Here is a 20,061-nt window from a genome sequence, read left to right on the forward strand (position 1 = left end):
ACACACCCCCCACCCCGCCTGGCACACCCGGGTATGGTCCGTGGCTCCAACTGGAGTGAGTACCCAGGACCTTCTGAGTGCAGACCTGCTAATCACTACACTATGGAGCCACCCAGTTTGTATTATTTTTAATGATTCTTTTTTCCGATTTAAAAGAAACTTCTGGATTTGGGGGTTGGTATTGTGGTCATCAGTGATCACGTTTGAGGTGTGATGAAGAGAAGAGAACTCTAATTAAAATAGTGAAAGAAAAGGTAGTGTTTACAGAATCAGAGTCATTCTAAATTATTGAGAAATGAATATTCAGGCCTTTCATGTCTTCCTGTCCTAGCCTTTTGGGAATGTCTTTTCTCAGAAGCTTCACTTCAACAAGTTCAGAAGAGAAGGAAAAAGACCGTGTAATCAAGTCTATCAGATGTTTATTAGGAGCTACAAAAAGAATCAACAAAAGATAAACTTTTATCAAAATTTAAAATAATGAAGTACCACCCTTTTCCTATGTACCATAAGGAAGACAACTGCATGGAAACTACAATTTTGAAAACTTTACAAGGCTCTAAGAAAAAGGTTGGCACAGGAGGAACGGCCATAATCATCCGTTAACTTTTTTACAATCACACAAAAATAGATTTTTTTCTCATAAAATGTAGTATACCTTGGAGCATTCATGGAATTATCATCATTGATATTCTCCTTGAGTCTATGGGCTAATGACCTATAGTTTATCACTTTTCATGAGGTTCAAGGTGACTGTGAAGATGATTTTCCATGTATAGAGCAGTAAGAGATGCCTGAGCTCTGACTGCCTTCCATTGCAGCTACCATCACATTACAGGATGTCATAAAAGATTTAATAAGCATTTTATAAGCAGGTAAAATGAGAATTTCTAATCACAGGGCTAACAAACCACAAGTAATTCAATGAGGGTACGACTAGTAAATATTTAACAAAGGCAAGGAACACTTTTAGTCATTCCCCACGAACTAGAATTTCACTAACCTCACCATGCTACCTTTCATAAGCAACTGTGACCACTAAACTTCAAATGAATATTAGACCAAGTACTTAAAGGAATCTAAAAATAGAGTGGTTCCCCCTAACTAAAATACAGTTGTGCCTTGAACAACATAGATATTAAGTGCACAGGTCCATTTATACAAGGATTTTTTCAATAAATATAGAATCAGCCTTCCATATCCCCAGGGTTTGCATCTGTGGATTCAACAGTATTTTTGATCCAAGGTTCAGAACCTATGAATGAGGAAGGCTGACTCTGCATTTTTCTGTGCCATTTTATATAAGAAACTTAAGTATCCACACATTTGGGTATCCAAAATAGACCTGGAACCAAACTCCCTCAGACACTGAGGGTACTGAAGTTTTAGGGGGGTCAAAAATTATATGCAGATTTTTGACTGCACAGGCGATCGCTGCAAATAACCCCCATGTTGTTCAAGTGTCAACTGTGCTACTCTCCTAGTTTCCTTTCAATTTCTTTTCCCCAAGGGCAGTGCCACCCAACCTTATTTCATGGACCCAAACATCCTGGGGAATGTTTTGTAACCCATCCTACCCCTATCTTTCACTGGCTGCTGTTTTGAATTTTGTTCCATAAATAGAGCCTCCAAAGGGTTGTCAAGAAAAAAAATATTTTTTTTTTTAAAAAAAGGGAGGGAGTGAGGGGTTGTCAGTCAAAAACTCAAAGTAGTCAAACTCAAATCATTCTAAATGGCCATTATCACTCAAGCAAACCCTATGGGAAGAAAATAGAACTAAAATTGACTGTCAGCATAATCTTAGCAGTGTCCTGAAATATTTCAGTTACTACTTTAGTTGGGGATAAGTAACATTCACAATAATTTGAACATTCGATATATAGAAGTTATACATTTTTTATCCAAACTCGATGGCATGGATGTAGAACTAGCTATTTCCCTGATATCTATCCTCCTATTAAGAAGAACAAGAGCATCAAAGATAAAACAACAGAGCAAAATCTACCATAATATTAGCATTGGCTCCATCAGGATGTTAACATTCTGATGGACTTTTTTTGCTTTATATTTCATTGTCATTAAACAGACATTTCTTAGGAGCTTACTGTATGGCAGGCACTGTATTACGCCCTGGGGTTGGAGTGAGGTACAAAATTGACAAGGTCCCTGTACTTACCAGAAAATCTGGTAGTAATTTCGACAATAATCATCTACTATTTTATAAAGACAAAAAAAAACTCAAACATCAATTAAAATAAATACTAACTTTATAGATATTATCAAATTCTTTAAACAAGTCACATTCCTAAGTTTCCACGAACAGTCCTCCAAGTACCATAGCTTTAAAAAGAAAAATGCAATTCAAAATTGTACCTGTGAGAGTCTTTTGAGCTGGGTATGATTTTGTTACATTCTCTCTTGTCGAACACTCCTTCAATCCAGGATTTCTGGGACTAAATAGAAAGTGTTATTATTTTTATATTCTAATTAAGTGAGCAAACATTGTAGCCACAGTAGCTCAGGTAGGCAAGATATATTTAGATATTATGGACACTAATTAAAATGCCAATACCAACACCAAACAGGCTAAGCATTTACTGGCTTTTATTACAAACAACATAGACACAAATAAAGCAAATGTGTACACAAAAATATTCACAAAGTTAACTGATCCACAATCACATCTTAAGTGAAAGATCCCTAAATGTGCAAACTCTAACAAGGAAATAAAGATATAACTGATGTGTTCTCTTAATTCTGCTATAAAAATTTTGTTTAAATCTTATGCCATAATCCTATAGAGTGAATATCAAGCTCTCAAACTTCAAAATTCTCATTCATTAAGTCCTACTTTGACTAAGACTTCACAGGATGTTGGAAAGAGAATCAGAGGAGAAATGCAACCTCAGCAAGATCTGTAAAAAAAAGTTTCAATCAAAAATGGAACCGAAGGATTCCACAAAATGGAGAATGTACCCTCAGAAGAACAGAACTTAAGAACTGAGAGACTGATTTTCTGTAAATTCCTGATTTGCAGAAGACTGAGACTTATCTCCTGACCAATAAAATATCCACTAAGAATCATTCCCCATCCTCAAGCCAATGGACTGGGCTTGCTTAAGGCAAAGATAAACCTTTTACTAAAAAGGTTATATGTCTGGGATATCACTACCCACCATGATCTGTCCAGTTAGGAATTTATGATCAGATCACCCTGTGAGGAGCTTTCTCTCACTGGATTTATCAATCTTATCACAGGACTCCTTTTTTATCCACGATACACACACATGTGTAGAGCAGTGATGAATGGGCAGTGAGCCAGATTCTACAAGGGAGCTTTTTCAGACTCTATGTTAGTGTAGTCCCCTCTCTCACTCTTAAAGCTATTCTCATTTTACAGTTGAAGGAAATGCACTGGGCCAGAAAACACGTTATAAATCCAGTTATGGAACCTCATTATGACACTGTCCACAGGTTCCTAAATGATTATGAAGGAGTTCAGGACATGCCATCCAGAAATATCCTACTTTTACATATGGATTATTCTGAGATGTAGATACTTGAAAAAGAGCAAATGCAGAGAGACTTTTTCTGAACTCCCCTTATCTGCCTAAAGACGGATCTTCCAAAAGGAACTCAATTAACATGAATTTCTTCCCTAAAAGTTTCAACAACCAGGGAAGATTGACTCTTATCACAAGGGAAGATACTAGAAGTGACAACCAGACAAACTTTGTCACAAACTGTCATATCTCCCATCTATTCTTCTAAGGGCCCATCCTTAAAAAATCATTACTCTCTCCTAAATTGCCTACATTCCCTGCTCCTTCCCCTTACTAAGAGACACTAAGTTCCCAAATCTCAGCTTTTTCTTGGCAGGGGCTGGCGGGGGGCGGCGGGGGGGGAGTATTTACTTTTGTTTTCTTGTAATGTCCCTGTATACATAATATTAAAAATTAGTAAATTTGTGTATCTTTTCTCCTGTGTATCTAGTCTGCTGGTTGTACCAGCTTATTTTATAGACCCAGCTTTCAAACTTAAGAGAATAAAGGAAAAGCTTTTCCTCCTCTTCAATTACAAATGAACCACTTATGGAATCCTTTACATACTTCAATGTGAAACTCATAGACCTTATTCAATATGCACCAACCCTAAGCATAACTGTTCACTACAGAATAGAACTGTGTATTGTTAACCTAAAAATGAAAGGCATTTCAAAGTAGTGTTCCTGAATAGCTATTCTTATTGATCTCAAATAAAATGCCTGTTGTCTCTCACTTTGAAAGGCCTTTTTGTTTTTTTAGGTTAACATATCTGGGTGTAACTGAACAGGATCTAAAGTGGCCTCATCCTCATGATCCAGTATCCCCTATAACTGAGTATGGTACTTAAAGAGTCTCTTTTGTGCTCACCACTTCCATAGATTGCTGTCTCCTTGACTGTGAAACATTCTTAGGTCAGACCTCCCTCCTTTTTGGTTGAGGTCAAATGCCTTTCTTTATCTGAGATCTGGAGTTTTCTCCTTAAAAGAGGGCTTTTTTCTCCCTCAACAGGCAGTTGCCCCAGGTACCAGCACGCAATGGAATGCCACAGGAGCAATGAAATGCTATTTCTATGGTTAAGTTTTATTGCACTCCTTTGTTTCTTTTGTCTCTGTTATGTTGCTTATCATAAGAGATTTCATAAGGAGAGGAACCCAAACATCTGGGGACAATAAAATGCATTTTTAAGTGATAAACAAAAGTTTCTAGAAGACAAAAATAATTTCTAAATTCATCCTAAAAGAAACTTTGGCCATCTGAGCAGGTACTCTAGAATTTCTTACTGTTTGTCTTGCCTGAAACGTGACAAGATATTTCAAAGAATTTAATAACTCTCTGTTCAGAAATTTGGCAAACTTAGAAGTTTAATAGAACTTTTTAAAGTGTTCTCAGTAACTTTAAAAGACCTTTTATTTTTAGGTTAGCAACATATTCAAAGTCCAGATCTCGTTAAGCAAAAGAAGTGGGAGTGGGCGAGGACACAGATATTATTTCCATGCATTTTAAACATATCTACAAGGACAACCCAGATCTAGTCCTTGCAGATATGTTTTTTATGTATTAAAAGAATGTCTTTTTATATATTAAAAGACATTCACTAAATTGGTAAAACACTAAAATCGTACAAATCTAGAAAAATCCAGTCACAGAAGTTAGAATGAACTAAACAAACTAAACTCAAAATCTATTTATTATAACAAGATATGACACAATCTTTTAGAATTAGCAAGCCCTGTCCCCTGTTCAAAAACATTAACAATTTCCTTTATTCATTCCCTAAACTTTTATTAAGTACCTAATTTTTGCAAAGCACCAAGAAAGGTGTCACAGGAGAGTTAGTATGTCTTCAAATAGTTCTGAATTTCTAAATATTTGAATTCATTCAACATATATTTTGGGATAGGCCTCCATGTTGCATGCTGGGATTCAAAAGCAAATAACACAAGCTCTGAAGGCACTTAGAATAAAAAGGAGACGATTTATATTAATAAATTAATACCATTAAACTTCATGTGTGCCAATTAACTATTAAAAACAGCTCCAAATAAGGTCCTTAATTTAGAGGCCATGGACGAAAAGGGATTCTAAGGAAAGTAACCTCACAGAGTGATCTGATCATAAATTCCTAACTAGGAAAGTCATGGTGGGTAGTCACACCCAAGCACATAACTGCTTGTTTTAGTAAAAGGTTTATCTTTGCCTTAAGCAAGTCCTGTCTGTTGTGCTTGTGGATCTAGGTTAACATACCTTTGAAATGCCAGAGTAATCATCTTTTTTCAAACTCTCAAAAAAGAAGCAACCACCCTCAAGGAAGCTCATGATCTTGTTAACTATCCCATAATCTAATTGCCACCTTGCTTCAGGTAATCTTCCTTACCTCCTTTCTTAATTCCAAATGCATCAAAAACAAAAAACAAAAAAGAAACTGTAAAACTGTTACTCTTGGGAACATTTGAGATCTTTCTTACCAGCAATTATCTTCAGTCTTGGTTCAAATAAACTCTTGTTAAAATTCTTTACAGGTTCTGAGGTTCTTACAGAGCCTAAATGTACAAAATTAAGCAAGCTGTGCTCAACAACTCTGTTCTTTCATAAGGCTAGATAGATGACTCTAGTAGGACTATCTGGCCAAGTTTCTTCATGCCTGTCTGCTCATCTATTAAAAATGGAGATAATAATAATACTTCATAGGGATGTTGAAAGGAATAAATAAAGTCTTAGAATTCTCCCTGGGACTTAGTCTCAATAATGATAATATCAAAGGTGAAATGAGCTTTGTTTTGTGGCCTGGGAATTTAACTTCGAATTAATTTTTCAGAGAAAAGTACTTCCTTACCTTCAAACCTTTCCACCTAGGTCCTCTCATATTTTAAATGATTTTTACAGGTCCACTTCCCCCATTTGACTCTATCTCCTACAAGCTCAGTCATTTCCGTTGCCCCAGGGTCCAACTCAATAACTGTTGAATGAGCAACAAAATAAACACACTTAAAATAGAACTTTAGGAATCCATGTATAAAATTTTTCCTCCAAAGGTGTAAAGAGGAAACCTGTGCCAATAAGAATTTGGAAACTTTCTGCCTACAATTCCCATTTCTTACTTCAATAGCCCAATCTATGTAGGACAAATAGCCAACATGCTGTCTTATACCACTTGTAAGCAGCAAATTGTCAAGGTGGTGGTAGCTGACAGTGGAGATTATGCCATTTCTGCAGTCTTCATTGATTGGGTGTCTTTTTACATACTAGGAGGTTTTGTTTGTTTAATTGTTATTTGAAGAGGAAATGGCAGAGGACAGAGATGTGAAATAATATTGGTCTCAGGCTCAGTGTTGGTCACAGTTTGCCTCATCCTAAAACATAATCACATTTTACATCTCATCTCAGGCCTGGGATAAGGGTGGAGAATTGCAAAGAAATGTCCAAAGACTAATCCTCCCACAGTAGCTATACATGAACTAATCCCTTCCTTCACTGAAAGTATTTCTGAACTGGGGCTTTTTATGGTTTCCAGATAACGGATTTTTCTCTCAGGGGAATCTCTGAGAAGGCATAATCTTAGAGGCATTCCTTAACTTTTTTATAAAAATTATTCTAATGTATATGTGAATGTTTTAACATCCAGAAGGCTATGTGACTGGAAGTGAAAAGGTACACAAGTAACAGGCCATGCATTTTCTTAAACTTAAAAAAAAAAACAAAAAACTAATATCTAACAAATATTCCAAGTGAAACTGACTACTTACTCCCATTTTTATGTCTCACTACCTTATACACAACACAATACTCACGATCCTTAATTGCACTTGTTCAGTTGTTTTTCTCTAAAAATTATTGTAATCTACTTCAAGACAGGGCATTATCTTAATCTACAACACCAGAATGGATCAAATAGAGAAGAAATATTTTCAAACTCCACATTGACACTTGATATTTTCTCTATACAGCCCCTCCCTTGGAGCAAGGACATCTTCAAACTGAGTGAGTGGACTTCCACAGCGTACAATCTATCGACTGAGGGAATTCCATCAATGCGAAGCGGGCCCATCCACTTGGAAGAGTCAGCTCAGGGTCTTCTGCATGGTTTTGTCCACATTCTGCAGGGATACCTTATGGGACTCACTTGATCTAAGATTAATGTCTCAGGCAAAGGGGATCTAAACCTAAAATAACCAAAACCCAAGAATCTGGTTCACCAACACTGCCATGAATTGACCTGACTGGTTTTCCAGTTAAAAACTTATCAACGGAAGAAACATCCAAATCCATAGAGAATTTTTATAAGAGTCTGAGCCCAAACTGATAACTGCTGGAAGCAAAATTTTAAATGCTTGAGTGAATAAGTTTTTCAACTTCTTTTATGCATTTGAATTTAAGGAGGGAAGGTAAAGAAGATTACATTAAGGTGGGAGAAAGCAAGGCAGGGATTAGGTTACAGCACAGTTAAGATTATTTGCTCTTTGAGGGTGGTTACACCTTGGAAGGGTATTACTTCTGGCATTTCAAAGATGTGTTAACCTAGATGCATGGGAACAAGGAACAGGGCTGGCTTAAAAGAAGTTATAGGCCTGGAGCATGATTGCCCACCATAACTTGCCCAGCTAGGAAGTTATGATTTATTACACACCCCTTTTTCATCCACACGATCTTTATAGGAGGCAGCATTTCAGAGTATTTTAAGAACATCAAATAACATTCCGTGTGTGTGTGTGTGTGTATGTGTGGGTGTGGGTGTGGGTGTGGGTGTGGGTGTGCGCGCGCATGCAGTAAAAGGTAAGCACAGTTTTGCTGGTAGTGATTGCTTTGGTAACGTCTTTAAAAATGTACTGTCAAGTAAATAACACAATTCCCCAAAATGCCATTTCTCCCATTTAGGTGAGAAATTTTACTAACATTTTCACATACTCCCTTGTTGAGCAAAGGCATTTAGAACCTCAGAATAAATTTCTAGATCACATAAATTTATGAGTACATGACTAAAATGTTTATGAGCCTAGTGCGGAATTGGAAGAACTCAACAGTGAACCTCCAAGTAGAGCGTATCATAAAAGTTCGAAGTAAAATAATTTCATTCCCCGACACTTCCCTCCCCAAACTGGTAAAAGCTCTCATTATATCCATCCAAAAATACAATTTCAAATAGCAGTGGCAAGACATTCTTTCCTCTGAAGTCACACATGCTTCAGCCTTATCCTGTCTTCTGGGGAATAAAATATACAAACAAAATGCTTACAATTTCAGATCTTGTTAAGTCATTTTGATAAGAAGGGAAAAGGAAATGGGAGGTCCCTATGAATATTCTTTACAGCTACCCCGAGATAGAAAACACTGAGTTTAACCGAAGTTGGGCTTATTTGTTGTATAAACCACTCTAATATTTAAATTTTCAAAATGGATAAACTCAATGTTCACCAATTTCCAAGCAGTCAAATATCCACAAATTTATCCATGTACACAGATGGTCTTTATTTATGCTGCAAATATCTTGTTAAGTTATCCAAAACTTTACTAGGATTACATCTGAGTGAATCGCATAGTCCAAAAAATCTTTTCTAGGGGTGATTAGTAAAGCTACACTCTTAAATAATTTTAGGAAACCCACCATCCTTTGGGACAATAAAGTCTTTATTAGAAACTAAAAGTTAAAGGCAGTTTTATTTATGTACTCCACAGTAAAATTTATATATACAATGGAGATTACTTGTTTTATTTTTTCAGTGAAGCAAAGCAGAAAGATCTCTGCAACAAGATTTTACTTCTTAAAATTTGATCGTGAAAAAACCACATATTTAACTTAGACAAATTCAAAATTTTTGCTAAAAGAATAAGAGAGAGGATTAAAAAAGAAAAATTTTTTTTTTTAAGTTTGGGCGATTTCACTACCATTCCATATTCAAAAGTGTGTTATACCCAAGAACAGCATTTCAACTTTTGGGGCTTAGGACTCCTTCATATTCCTAAAAATTACCAAGGACTTCTAAAAATCTTTCATTTATATGTCTACCAATATTCACATATTAGAAATTAAAACTGGGACTCATTAGTTCATTTAAAATAATAATAAACCTATTACATGTTAGCATAAATAACATTTTTATGAAAAAAATTAAGATTTATGAGATGAGCACTGTCTTTTATTTCTGTAAATATCTTTACTATCTGGCTTAAGATAGCTGGATTCTCATATCTGCTTCTGCATCCAACCTATTGCAATAAGTGATCTTGGTTGAAGTATATAAAGAAAATCAGCTTCACACAGACATGTAGTTGGAAAAGGAAATAGTATTTTAATAGCTTTTTTAGATATTGTGGATTCGTGATATACCCCAGGAAAACACCACTATACACTCATGAGAGGATTAGCAAAAAAGGCAAGTAATGTCTTAGCACCATTATGAAAATAATTTTCATTTTGAGGACCCTTTGAAAGGGTCTCAAGGATCCCCAGGGGTCCCTGGACCACACATGGAGAACCACTGCCCAGAGTGACTGTATGTAAGCAACTGTGAGTGAGAGACAGGATCTAAAAATCTTTCATTTACATGTCTACTTAGTTGGTCTCAGGTCCCACAATAGATCCTGTCTCTCACTCACACTTGCCCTCGTGCCTACATGCAGTCATTTCTGGGCATGTCTTAGTCTAAGTATCTCATCTCAATGAGTGTGCTGTATTCAACATTCCCTATTTAATCTGGTACTCAGCTGAAGAAAGTACCAACATAGAGAAAAAGCAATTAGAAATCAAATCTTCATATACTATGTGGGCAATGCAAAGGACTTTTGAAGGACAATTTTGACTGCATTCCATTTTTAACCATAAGCTGATTTTAGTGTCTACAACATCCCCCCTCTCGAAGATGTCACTGAAGGATGACAAGTGTAGGATCAGCCCTTCATAACCCATAGGCAGATAGTCTTACCAGTTTATCTACTCTTCCTTTAGCACATTGAAACCTCAAAGAATAGCTTTATTCGTTCATTCATTTTAAAATACTTTATTGGCATATTATTCTAATAAAAACAAATAAAACTGTGTCCCAAATACCAACACCAAAAGGGATCTGTGCTTATAAATAGCTATCAAGTATGGTACAAGAACAGGCTTGGGATTCCATAAAAGGATAAATCCCTTTTGCCTACCGATATTTGGGAAGTCTTCATGGAGGACATGGAATTTAGGAAAGTCCTTGGAAGATGACAAAGGTTTTGAGAGATGGTGATGGAATTCCACGGTGGTTAGAAATGTAGAGATTTCAGCCTAGAGGAGAATTCGGAGAACACTTATTTTAAGGTCTGGTAAAAGCCATGAGGTCACTGAGAAGCAGAGAATAAAGAAAAGGGCCAAGAATCTCTGGAAACAGGAATAAGGAACAGAGAATTACTAATTAGAATTGGTGACATGATACCTGAAGTTGAGAAGGGTGAAAGTTTCTATCTTTAATAAAAAAAAGTTTGCATTATTACAAAAGTAGAAAGTTTCAAATAAAAACTGAGAAGATATGTTTAATACTGCAAAGAAAATAAGGAAGAGGGTGATTTTTGTCCATAATGAACAAACAGATGGAGAGGGATTCAGGAAATAGGTTGCAAACAGAGGAGGCAGCTAGTGTAAGATACCCTTGGGAGAAACAATATGAAGAACGATAGCCACTAAATCAACAATATAAAGCAAAAACCAACATTAATGTAGACTTTCATACATGCCAAAGGCTCTGCTAAATGCTTTTATGCGCTTTAGCTAGAATAATATTCACAATTTTGTGACAAATATAATTATTATTACCCCTTTACAGAAGAGGAGCAGGTTCTACCTAATGCCACCAGAGCTCTTCCATACTCGTTAATAGGCAACATTGAAAGAGTTTATTTTATGTTGAGAAAGCCTGGACATTTTTGTAGATAAGAGGGAACCAAATAAAAAGAGAGAGAGTGAAGATGCAAGAGAGAATGAATATGACTTTAGAGACTTTGGGGGTTGGGGGGTAGGGAAATAAGTGGTATGGAGAGCCAAGGAGGAAGGCTCAGCCTTGAAGAAAATTCTTCCTCTTCTGATAGAGGCAAGGAATAGATGACAAGCTTTCCTTCTTGGTAGTTTTGCCCAAGACCCTATTATCTGTGTCCCAGGAAGTCATAGCCCATTTAGTTCTGAAGGCTGCAAATCTCAGCATTCTCTTTTGACATGCTTACCTAGAGAAAGGAAGATAGGAGATACACACATGCGAACACAGTGTCCCTTTTTATTACCAGCACTTTACAGTACAACAGCACAGTAAAGTATATATGTGTCCTAAAGATCACAAAGCATGTGAGGGTCCATCAATAGAGGGTCCATCAAACTTATGATAGATGGAAAACACCAATAGTATCCCATTGGACACCCTGTGGAGAAAACGGCCACACAGTATCCCAGGGATGTCTCTAATATGCTAATCTAAAAATGCGTACCTCAGAATACAAGGGACTACAGACAAACTACACTTAACAAATAGGATTTGGGGTGGGGACGATAATTTGGGGTGGGGAGGATAAGAGTATACGTAATTGGGAATCACTGGGCAATTGGATAAGTCCTGTCAAGGTATAATGAAAAGAAAGGAAGGATGGAGGAAGAGCAAGGTAAATTTCCTTTCTTCTCTAGTTTGTAAAAAATCTCTATCAATAAACTGGTAAAATCCTGTTCTCTCTGGGTGATTGACCTGAGGGGTTGTTAGAGTAATTTCCGGCTGCAAATTTTCACGAGCATTTCTTTAGTTGTACTTGGAAATATGCACTCCACTTACTTTTTAAAAAATAATAAATTATAATCATTTCAGGTAAATCTTTTACAATTGTGTGCCTAATTGACACATAGCAAAAAAAAAAAAAAAAACCAGATTTGCTATAATGTTATAATTGTTAGAAAGCTGCACTTAATTCTTGTATTCTAAGCTTTCACTCCGCTGCTGATGGAACATGTAAGCCAGGTCCTAACAACTTTTTTATAGGTAATTTTGCAAACGGTATAAATCCACATGGTACAATAGATGACACAGGGAAAAATTAAAACTCCCTTCTACCCTTGTACTCCAGCCATCCAGTATCCTTCCCAAAAAGGAACCTCTATTACAGTTTGTTGTATTCAAAGACAATCTTTCAAAGATATTCTATGTGTTTATAAGCATAGAGTCATATTATATGCACCATTCTGCACCTTGCTTTTTCTTTACTGATTAATAACTTGAATATCCTTATATCTTTTTTACACATTTAATTGCTTCATTATTTTGAGGACTGACCAGTTTTCCTTTGTATGGAAGTCCCATAATTTATCTAGCCAAAATACATACAGCAGAGCTTTCGTGTGCATATATATATCTGCAGGATAAAAACCTAAAAGTGAAATTTCTAAGTTAATTTAGATATTGCCACTGCCCTCCAACATAAAAATTTATAAGCAAAAGGTACGAGTTACTAACAACTTTTAAACAATAGAGAATACACTGAGTAAAATGCATTTTAATTGCTTTAGGGAACCACAGTATTCCTTATTAATACTCAGCTTCCTTCCAAAAGCATTTTGAGGTGACCCAACTCATTCTATTTAAAAATACTACTACTAATAAAAATACATACGAAAAGCTTTATTTCCTGAAAAACAACAATCTTCTCAATCACCTAAAATGGCTTTAATGTTCAGAAGGTAAAAAAGTATTTCCAGCAGGAGGAAAAAAAGTCTCAAACAGAACTTTGAAAATACGCATGTGAATACTAAATAGCTAAAAAACAACTTTAAGACCAGAAGACTTCAACAAAAATAGTGCTAGTTTTCTGATTATTTTCTATGAAAGTCACACATTTTTGAAAAGTAGTAGGTTATAGTAGAGAAAGAACAAGAGTTAGAGGACAAAGGTTTGTTTTTTTTTTTTCTTGCTGCCCATTGCTTGTGGGATGTCCATTCATGTACTTGCAACTCAAGTAACTGGGTTAAAACCTACTTTATTGACCTCGCCAGGTTTAAAAAGAAAAGAAAGAGAGTCTTACTCCAAATCAAACTGTCTAAATCTGTATCCCTCATTTCCCCCACCAAAATCTATACTCCCTCCTTTACTCCCCAGTGTACTCAGGTGTCCAAGTTAGAAACCAGAGCACCATTCTTGTTTCTTCCTTATGTTTACTTCTCATTCAATCAACCACCAAGACCTAGTGATTCTATTTCTTAAAATAATTCTTGCATCTGCCTACCTCTCTGCATCTATATGGCCACTATTCTAAAGTCACCACGAATTTTTACCTAGATTGCTTCCCATTTGGTCTGCCTCCCAATTCCCCTTCTTCAATCTATTCTTAAATAAAGCCCATAATCTTCTTAAAGTGAAAGAGTAAACAACATATTCTCACCTAAACCTTTCATTCAGTGGTTCACCCATTGTCTTCAGGATAAAGTTCAAAAGTCCTTCACATGATTCATGGCCCACTGCCACATCTGAAGTCTGCTCCCTCGCTGGCACTCATGCGCACCGCCCCCCCCCCCGATCTTGCCCCTCCCTACCTCAATCTCTACATTCTAAATATACTGAATCCTCAGAGAATTCAGTATATTTGAATTCTTTGAATTCTCTGAATTCACCTCGTGGTGCTCCCTATGTACTTTTCTTTTCCTAAAATACTCTCCTCTCCACTCCTTTCTCCAACAATTTAGACATCGTGTCTCCTAGAAAACCCATCTAGAAACTCTTTTTATGGATCTCTGAAGCAGGATCTCTTTTCATGTGCCTCTGGGGCTTCTGTGTTTAGCCCCATGCACTGTACTGTCATGACTTATCTAGACCCTTGATACTCTAAGTCTCATAGATAGGGAATTGTGTTCTTTATTGTAGTACCCACAGTGCCTAGCTGAGTTCTAGGCACATATAGGAGCATTTTACCAAAGTTTACTAAAGTATATCCCACAGAACAAAGGTAGTACATGGAAGAAAAAGAAAATGTTTTCTGGCCCTATAAGCACGTGCAAGTCTTGTGACTCTCCAGAATTACCCACTGTTCTCCTAAATATATCTGACCAAGGATCATCTCAGAGGGTATCATACACTTGTTTCCACAGTATACAATTTTGGAAGATATTTCTTTAATTTAATTAATTTATTTTTATTTTTTAAAAAATTATTTTTCAAAAGATTTCTACAAGTTATCACTAAGAATATTCCCTCCCCTAAATCTTATATCTTAATGTAAGATTTTCATTTTCATCTTTAATATATTTAACTTAATTTTTAAAAATATGTTTAACTTAATAGAAATCTTCAAGATTATTATCTTAATTTAAGCTAAAAGATTTAGAGGAACGTACAAAACTTTTTTTTTTTTTCAGAAAAATAAAATCACATCCAAGATAACTAATTCTCCTAAAATTCTAAGAAGAAAATATGTCTTAATAAAACAAGGATAGTCCAGGAAGTTGAGAATCAAGTCTGTCAGTGGGAGACCAAGAATCCTGGTAAGTAACAGAGGTTGGCAGATATGAGATATCATTTGCCAAGATAAATTTTCCCAACTTTTATTTCTGGCTGTTGATTTTCAAAGTTCCAGCACTGTTGTTTGGAGACTGACTATACTTTTAATACAGTTCGAGAAGAAAAGGGGAACATAACTAACTCACAATGCTTTCACTAAGTCACTGAAGAGCAAAGCGACAGAACAGCTTTCCGTTTTCATTGAGTTTTGGTTACTACGACAGTTCCGTATTTTATTTCCTCTGCTATTGTAAAATGAGAAGATATAGATTCTATCCATAAGGAAGAGACCTTGACATGAACAAAAAGATTATTATAAAAGAGGATTCAAACAAAAGAAAAGCAGAATTTCTTTTTTAAGAATGTGTCACTCAAATGCTCACAATATTTAGTGATTGTATTAAAAAGAGGAACGCTCTACCTTAGCCACTTCCAGCTGCAAACTAACAAAACTCTCTCCTTCATCAAACATTAGTCAGGCTCTTTCTGACTTGAGTCCTCTTTCTGACTAGGCCCCAGTTGTGGCCTCTGTCTTTGGGCCCACTTAGTCCAGTTGTAACAAGAATCCTGCTAAGTAAGTTTAGTAAAAATTTCCCACTCTTGGTATCTGATCACCCTGGACTGACTTCAACAAGAATCTTGTTGAGTTGGTCTAAGAAGAATCCCCCTAGCCTCATTGTTTTTTCTTAGTCATTTTTCATTCACTGCCCCCCACCCTGCTCCTTGGCTATAAATCTCTACTTGTCCTTATATTCGAATTGAGCCCAATCTTTCTTCCCTACCACAAAACCCATATTACAGTAGTCCCTGTATGTATCATGTGTCAGGTGTCATGAAAGTTTTTCTTTTAACAAACCCAGGCCACATATATACATACACGAAAATCATTATCTGTAGGTCAGAGAAAAAACCTGACATAACACTGAAATCCCAGTAACTCTCAATAACTCTCCAGTGGCCAAGACTTTATAGAGTTTTCTCTTCAGTTAAACTCCAGGAGAGACTCTGACATCAAAAGGACTCCACAGAGATGAACCACAAAGGGCTCCCTCAGGGTAAGTGGCTCCTAATCCTTCTTCTATCACCCTGCTCTTCATGCTCGGTATTTGCTGAACCCAAATACCAGCCAGCAAGATGCAATTTTTGTCTGAAATGTCTCTGCTCTAAGAGTTGTTTCTCAAGAATGACTTCCGTCTAAGGGCAGTGGCTGTGAGAAACCAAAACAGGAGCCTGAGCAGCTTGTCTCTTTATTCTGTTCAAAAACAAAGATTCTGTCTGTAAAGTCTTACGCCAATTCACAATTCCATCCTAGTTTGTCTTTCTTAAGGCTGTTCTAAAAACTCTTGCTAATTTTAGAAAGAGTTTAAATTTTAAGACTTTGGACCCTCTTCTCTGTTGAACAATATCTACATTCTAGACCCTCTGCCCAGAGAGCAAAATTGCCTGCTTAAAAACCTGAGTTTCTCTAGGCCAGATAAGACCAAAGATTGGGGGGTTGTTTTGTTTTCGAAATCACTTTAAAGTAGACCATTAACAGTGGTGACAAAGGTTAGAAAGCCTTAACTAATCTAGACCAAGAATCTGTAAAGTACCCTAGAGAATTGAATCCTTCTGGGAGAAAAATTCTCCTTCCTAAGATTATAAGATTTAATTAACAAAAACCCCTTGGCTCTTTAAAAGATCAATGGAGAGTATCTATTTTCTCCAGAAAGAAGAAAGATGTTTTCATATTTAAAGACCAAGCTGCTCCACTGTAAGATAATAACTTAGTCCATTCTATAAGATAATATTAATAGCAGGTACCTTAGTTTGGGCTACTATAACAGAATATCATAGACTGAGTGGTTTGCACAGAAAAAAAAAACACCATTTACTTCTTGCAGTTTTGGAGATTGAAAGTTCATGATCAGAGTTGTGCATGATCGAGTTGTGATAAAGGCCCTCTTCCTGGTTCACAACGGCCACCTTCTTCCTGTACTTTCACAGGGCAGACAGGCAGATAGATCTTCTCTCTTATGTCTCTCCCTATAAGGGCACTAATCCCATTCATATGGGCTCCACCCTCAAGACTTAATTACATCCCATAGGCTCCACCTCCAAATGCCATCACATTGGAGATTAGGGCTTCAACATATGAATTTTGGGAGACACAAACATTTAGTCCACAGTAGCAGGTTAACCATTTATTCAGCATGTCTATGCACCCACCTGCACAATGCAAAGCACTTTGTTTATATTAACTCTGTCCAAAAGCATGTGGGAATGAGGTGAAGTTATTATCTCCATTTTACTAATGAGGACACTGAGTCAGAGAGGTTAAGAAATTAATTTGCTCAAGAACATAATAGCTCATAAAAATGACACTGGGATTCAAACACAGACAGTCTGACTGGAGTTCATGCCCTTAACTTCATTTCACTGTCACTTACCCTCAGAACTTGCGCCTATTCCAATCCCTGAAGCTATATAGTGTTTTAGGGTTTACAAAATCACTCTCCTGAACATCTAATCCCCACACAAATCCCATGAGGTCCCTTGTAGATAATCATGGGTGAGACCAAGCACATAAAATGCCCAGAAAAATCCCAGCTACCTCGCATGTCCTCTGTGGGTATCCTCAGACCCACAAGAGATATCAAGAGAATCATGAACTCCTAAAAATTGTATAACAACTTTTGTGTGGATGTGACTACGTGCATTTCTCAGGATAAAATCTCAAGAGCTGGATCAAAAATAAGTACCGCAAAAAGGATCTGAATACACATTTATGCAAAGAAGATATACGAATGGCCAGTGAACACAGGAAAAGGTTCTCAACATCATTAATCATTAGAGAAATGCAAATCTAAACCACAATATGATACCTTTTCACACCTAATAGAATGGCTATAATCAAAAAGTCAGGCAATACAAAGTGTTGATGAGGAAAGCAAGAAATTGGAACCATAGTAGATTGCTGGTAACAATGTAAAGTGGTGCAGCCACTTTGGAAAACAGTCTGGCAGTTCCTCAAAAGGCTAAACATAGAATTTCCATATGACCCAGCAAGTCCACTTCTAGGTATCTACCCAAGTGAAATGAAACCATACGTCCACGTGAAAACTTGTACGCAAATATTCATAGCATCATTATTCATAATAGCCAGAAAGCAGAAATAACCTAAATATCCATCAACTGTTGAATGGACAACTGTATTCATATAATGGAATATTATTCAGCGACACAAAAATATTAAGTAGAGATCCATGCATAAATCTTCAAAACATTATGTTAAGTGAAAGCCAGTCACAAAGGAACACATACTGTATTAGTCCCTTTATACAAAATGCTCAGAATATGGAAATCTATAGAGGCAGAAAGTGGATCAGTGGTCACTTAGGACTGGTGCGGATAGACAGCTAAAAGGTTTGGGGTTTCTTGTGGGGATGATGAATATGTTCGAAAATTGACTATGGTGACAGATGTACAATTCTGTGAAGATACTAAAAGCCACTAAATTGTACACTTTAAATGTATGAATATGATATATGAATTATATCTCAATAAACCTGTTAACATTTTTTAAAGGGAGGAGTGGCATGGGCAGAAAGGAGGCCACAAGTGTGTTTTGTTCAGCCCATAAAGTATGTTTAAAAATCTTTTGAAGCAACCAATAAAATGTAAAGACAAGGAGGTTTCACATTCAAGAAAGAATCTGTACGTCTGCATTTTCTTTAACAAGGAAAGAAAAAAAACCCTATGACAATACAAGGCTTGTATTCCAGCTTGGGAACAGTTTACTGGGGCTGAAGGTGAACAGCCATTTATAGACACATCTTACACTAACCAGTTCATCTTAGTCCCCACCAGGCAGGGTTTCTACACTCTAGTTTGAGTTCTTCAGCCCCTACACTACTGCTCTCAGATTTTCAAAGGAATCTCTGTCTCAAGATGCATTCACAGCTCTTAAAAAGAGGTGGCCAGTAAATAGTGGCTATTTGCTGTGTAGATGAGGACACTGAGGAAACTTGCTGGGCCAGGAGGGCATGTAGTCAGCAGTAAATGACCTTTTCTGAATTCCGGTCCCTTTCATTACTCTTCTACCTCCCTGCTAATATTTCTAGAGAAGTTTATAATTACCATATCCTGCTCCTTTTTTCAGTCGCAACTGAGAGAAATCAGTGAGAAAGTTAAGAATACGCTAGACATTCCCCCAAAAGCATATGATTTTCAGACTCTGTGATCTTCTAATCACAAGCAACGTTTTACATAAACCTAAGTTCCTTTGGTTTGCGTGGGCAACTAGAGCAGGACCTCCTGGCTCATATCCCAACATGCCCTGATGCTAGGAAAATAAAGAGAATGTTAATCTCACACACACAGCAGGGGGTGGGAAATGTCAAGAGAGTATGTTTTCGTCAAGATCACCCAGTACACCCACTACAGAAAGCACAAGTTTCTGACAGACAGGGATATTTCTCTGGGCTAGGTGGCTGCTCACATTAAAAATGACTATTTATAAGAAGCTCTGAGTCCACAACAGTAAAGCGAAGAGAGAACTTTGGTTGCCTACAATCATTCACCCCACTGGGCTTTGAGTCTGCCTGGAAGGAAATTCTATATAATGGCCACACAGAGTTTAGGAAGAGGTGAAAGGAAAAAAGAACAACCCAATTCACCAGGCTGGTCTCTCCAGCCAAAACATATGGCACAGTTGCAATCTGACCAAAGATATCTGACCCTTCCTTGTCTGGTCCTAGACCATTTCAAAATCCATAGCCAGTATGCAGAGCAAACACCAGCAAGAAAAATGCTGACAAACCAGGGCTGGGAAAAGCACCTGCCTATGCTACTGAGTAAACATCTTCATTTTCAATCAAAATGGACAGGGAGGCTCTTGAAAAGGCATGTGCTTGCAAACCCTGAAAAAGAATGCAAACTCTGAGACAAATAATATGACCACTTCTCACTGCTCCCAACTGCATAACTGGCCATGGCATTCTGAAACAGTCTCGGAGTTTATCTGTACTATAAATAACTGAGGAAACTCTTTC

General features: G+C 36.9%; 1 protein-coding gene across 1 annotated transcript in view; it reads right to left on the reverse strand.

The window, feature by feature from the left end:
* The window catches only part of TRPM6 (transient receptor potential cation channel subfamily M member 6), a 144,426-nt gene that overhangs the window by 91,093 nt on the left and 33,272 nt on the right, over positions 1 to 20,061 (reverse strand). Inside the window, exons 2-3 of the mRNA XM_015594555.2 lie at positions 6,376 to 6,498; positions 2,371 to 2,450 (exon numbers count right to left, since the gene is read on the reverse strand). Coding sequence (XP_015450041.1) covers positions 2,371 to 2,450; positions 6,376 to 6,405 — 110 coding nt within the window. The 5' untranslated portion in view covers positions 6,406 to 6,498. The remainder of the gene's footprint in view (positions 1 to 2,370; positions 2,451 to 6,375; positions 6,499 to 20,061) is intronic.

Source organism: Pteropus alecto, unplaced genomic scaffold (genome assembly GCF_000325575.1).
Source record: "Pteropus alecto unplaced genomic scaffold, ASM32557v1 scaffold95, whole genome shotgun sequence".
NCBI classification, from domain to species: Eukaryota; Metazoa; Chordata; class Mammalia; order Chiroptera; family Pteropodidae; genus Pteropus; species Pteropus alecto.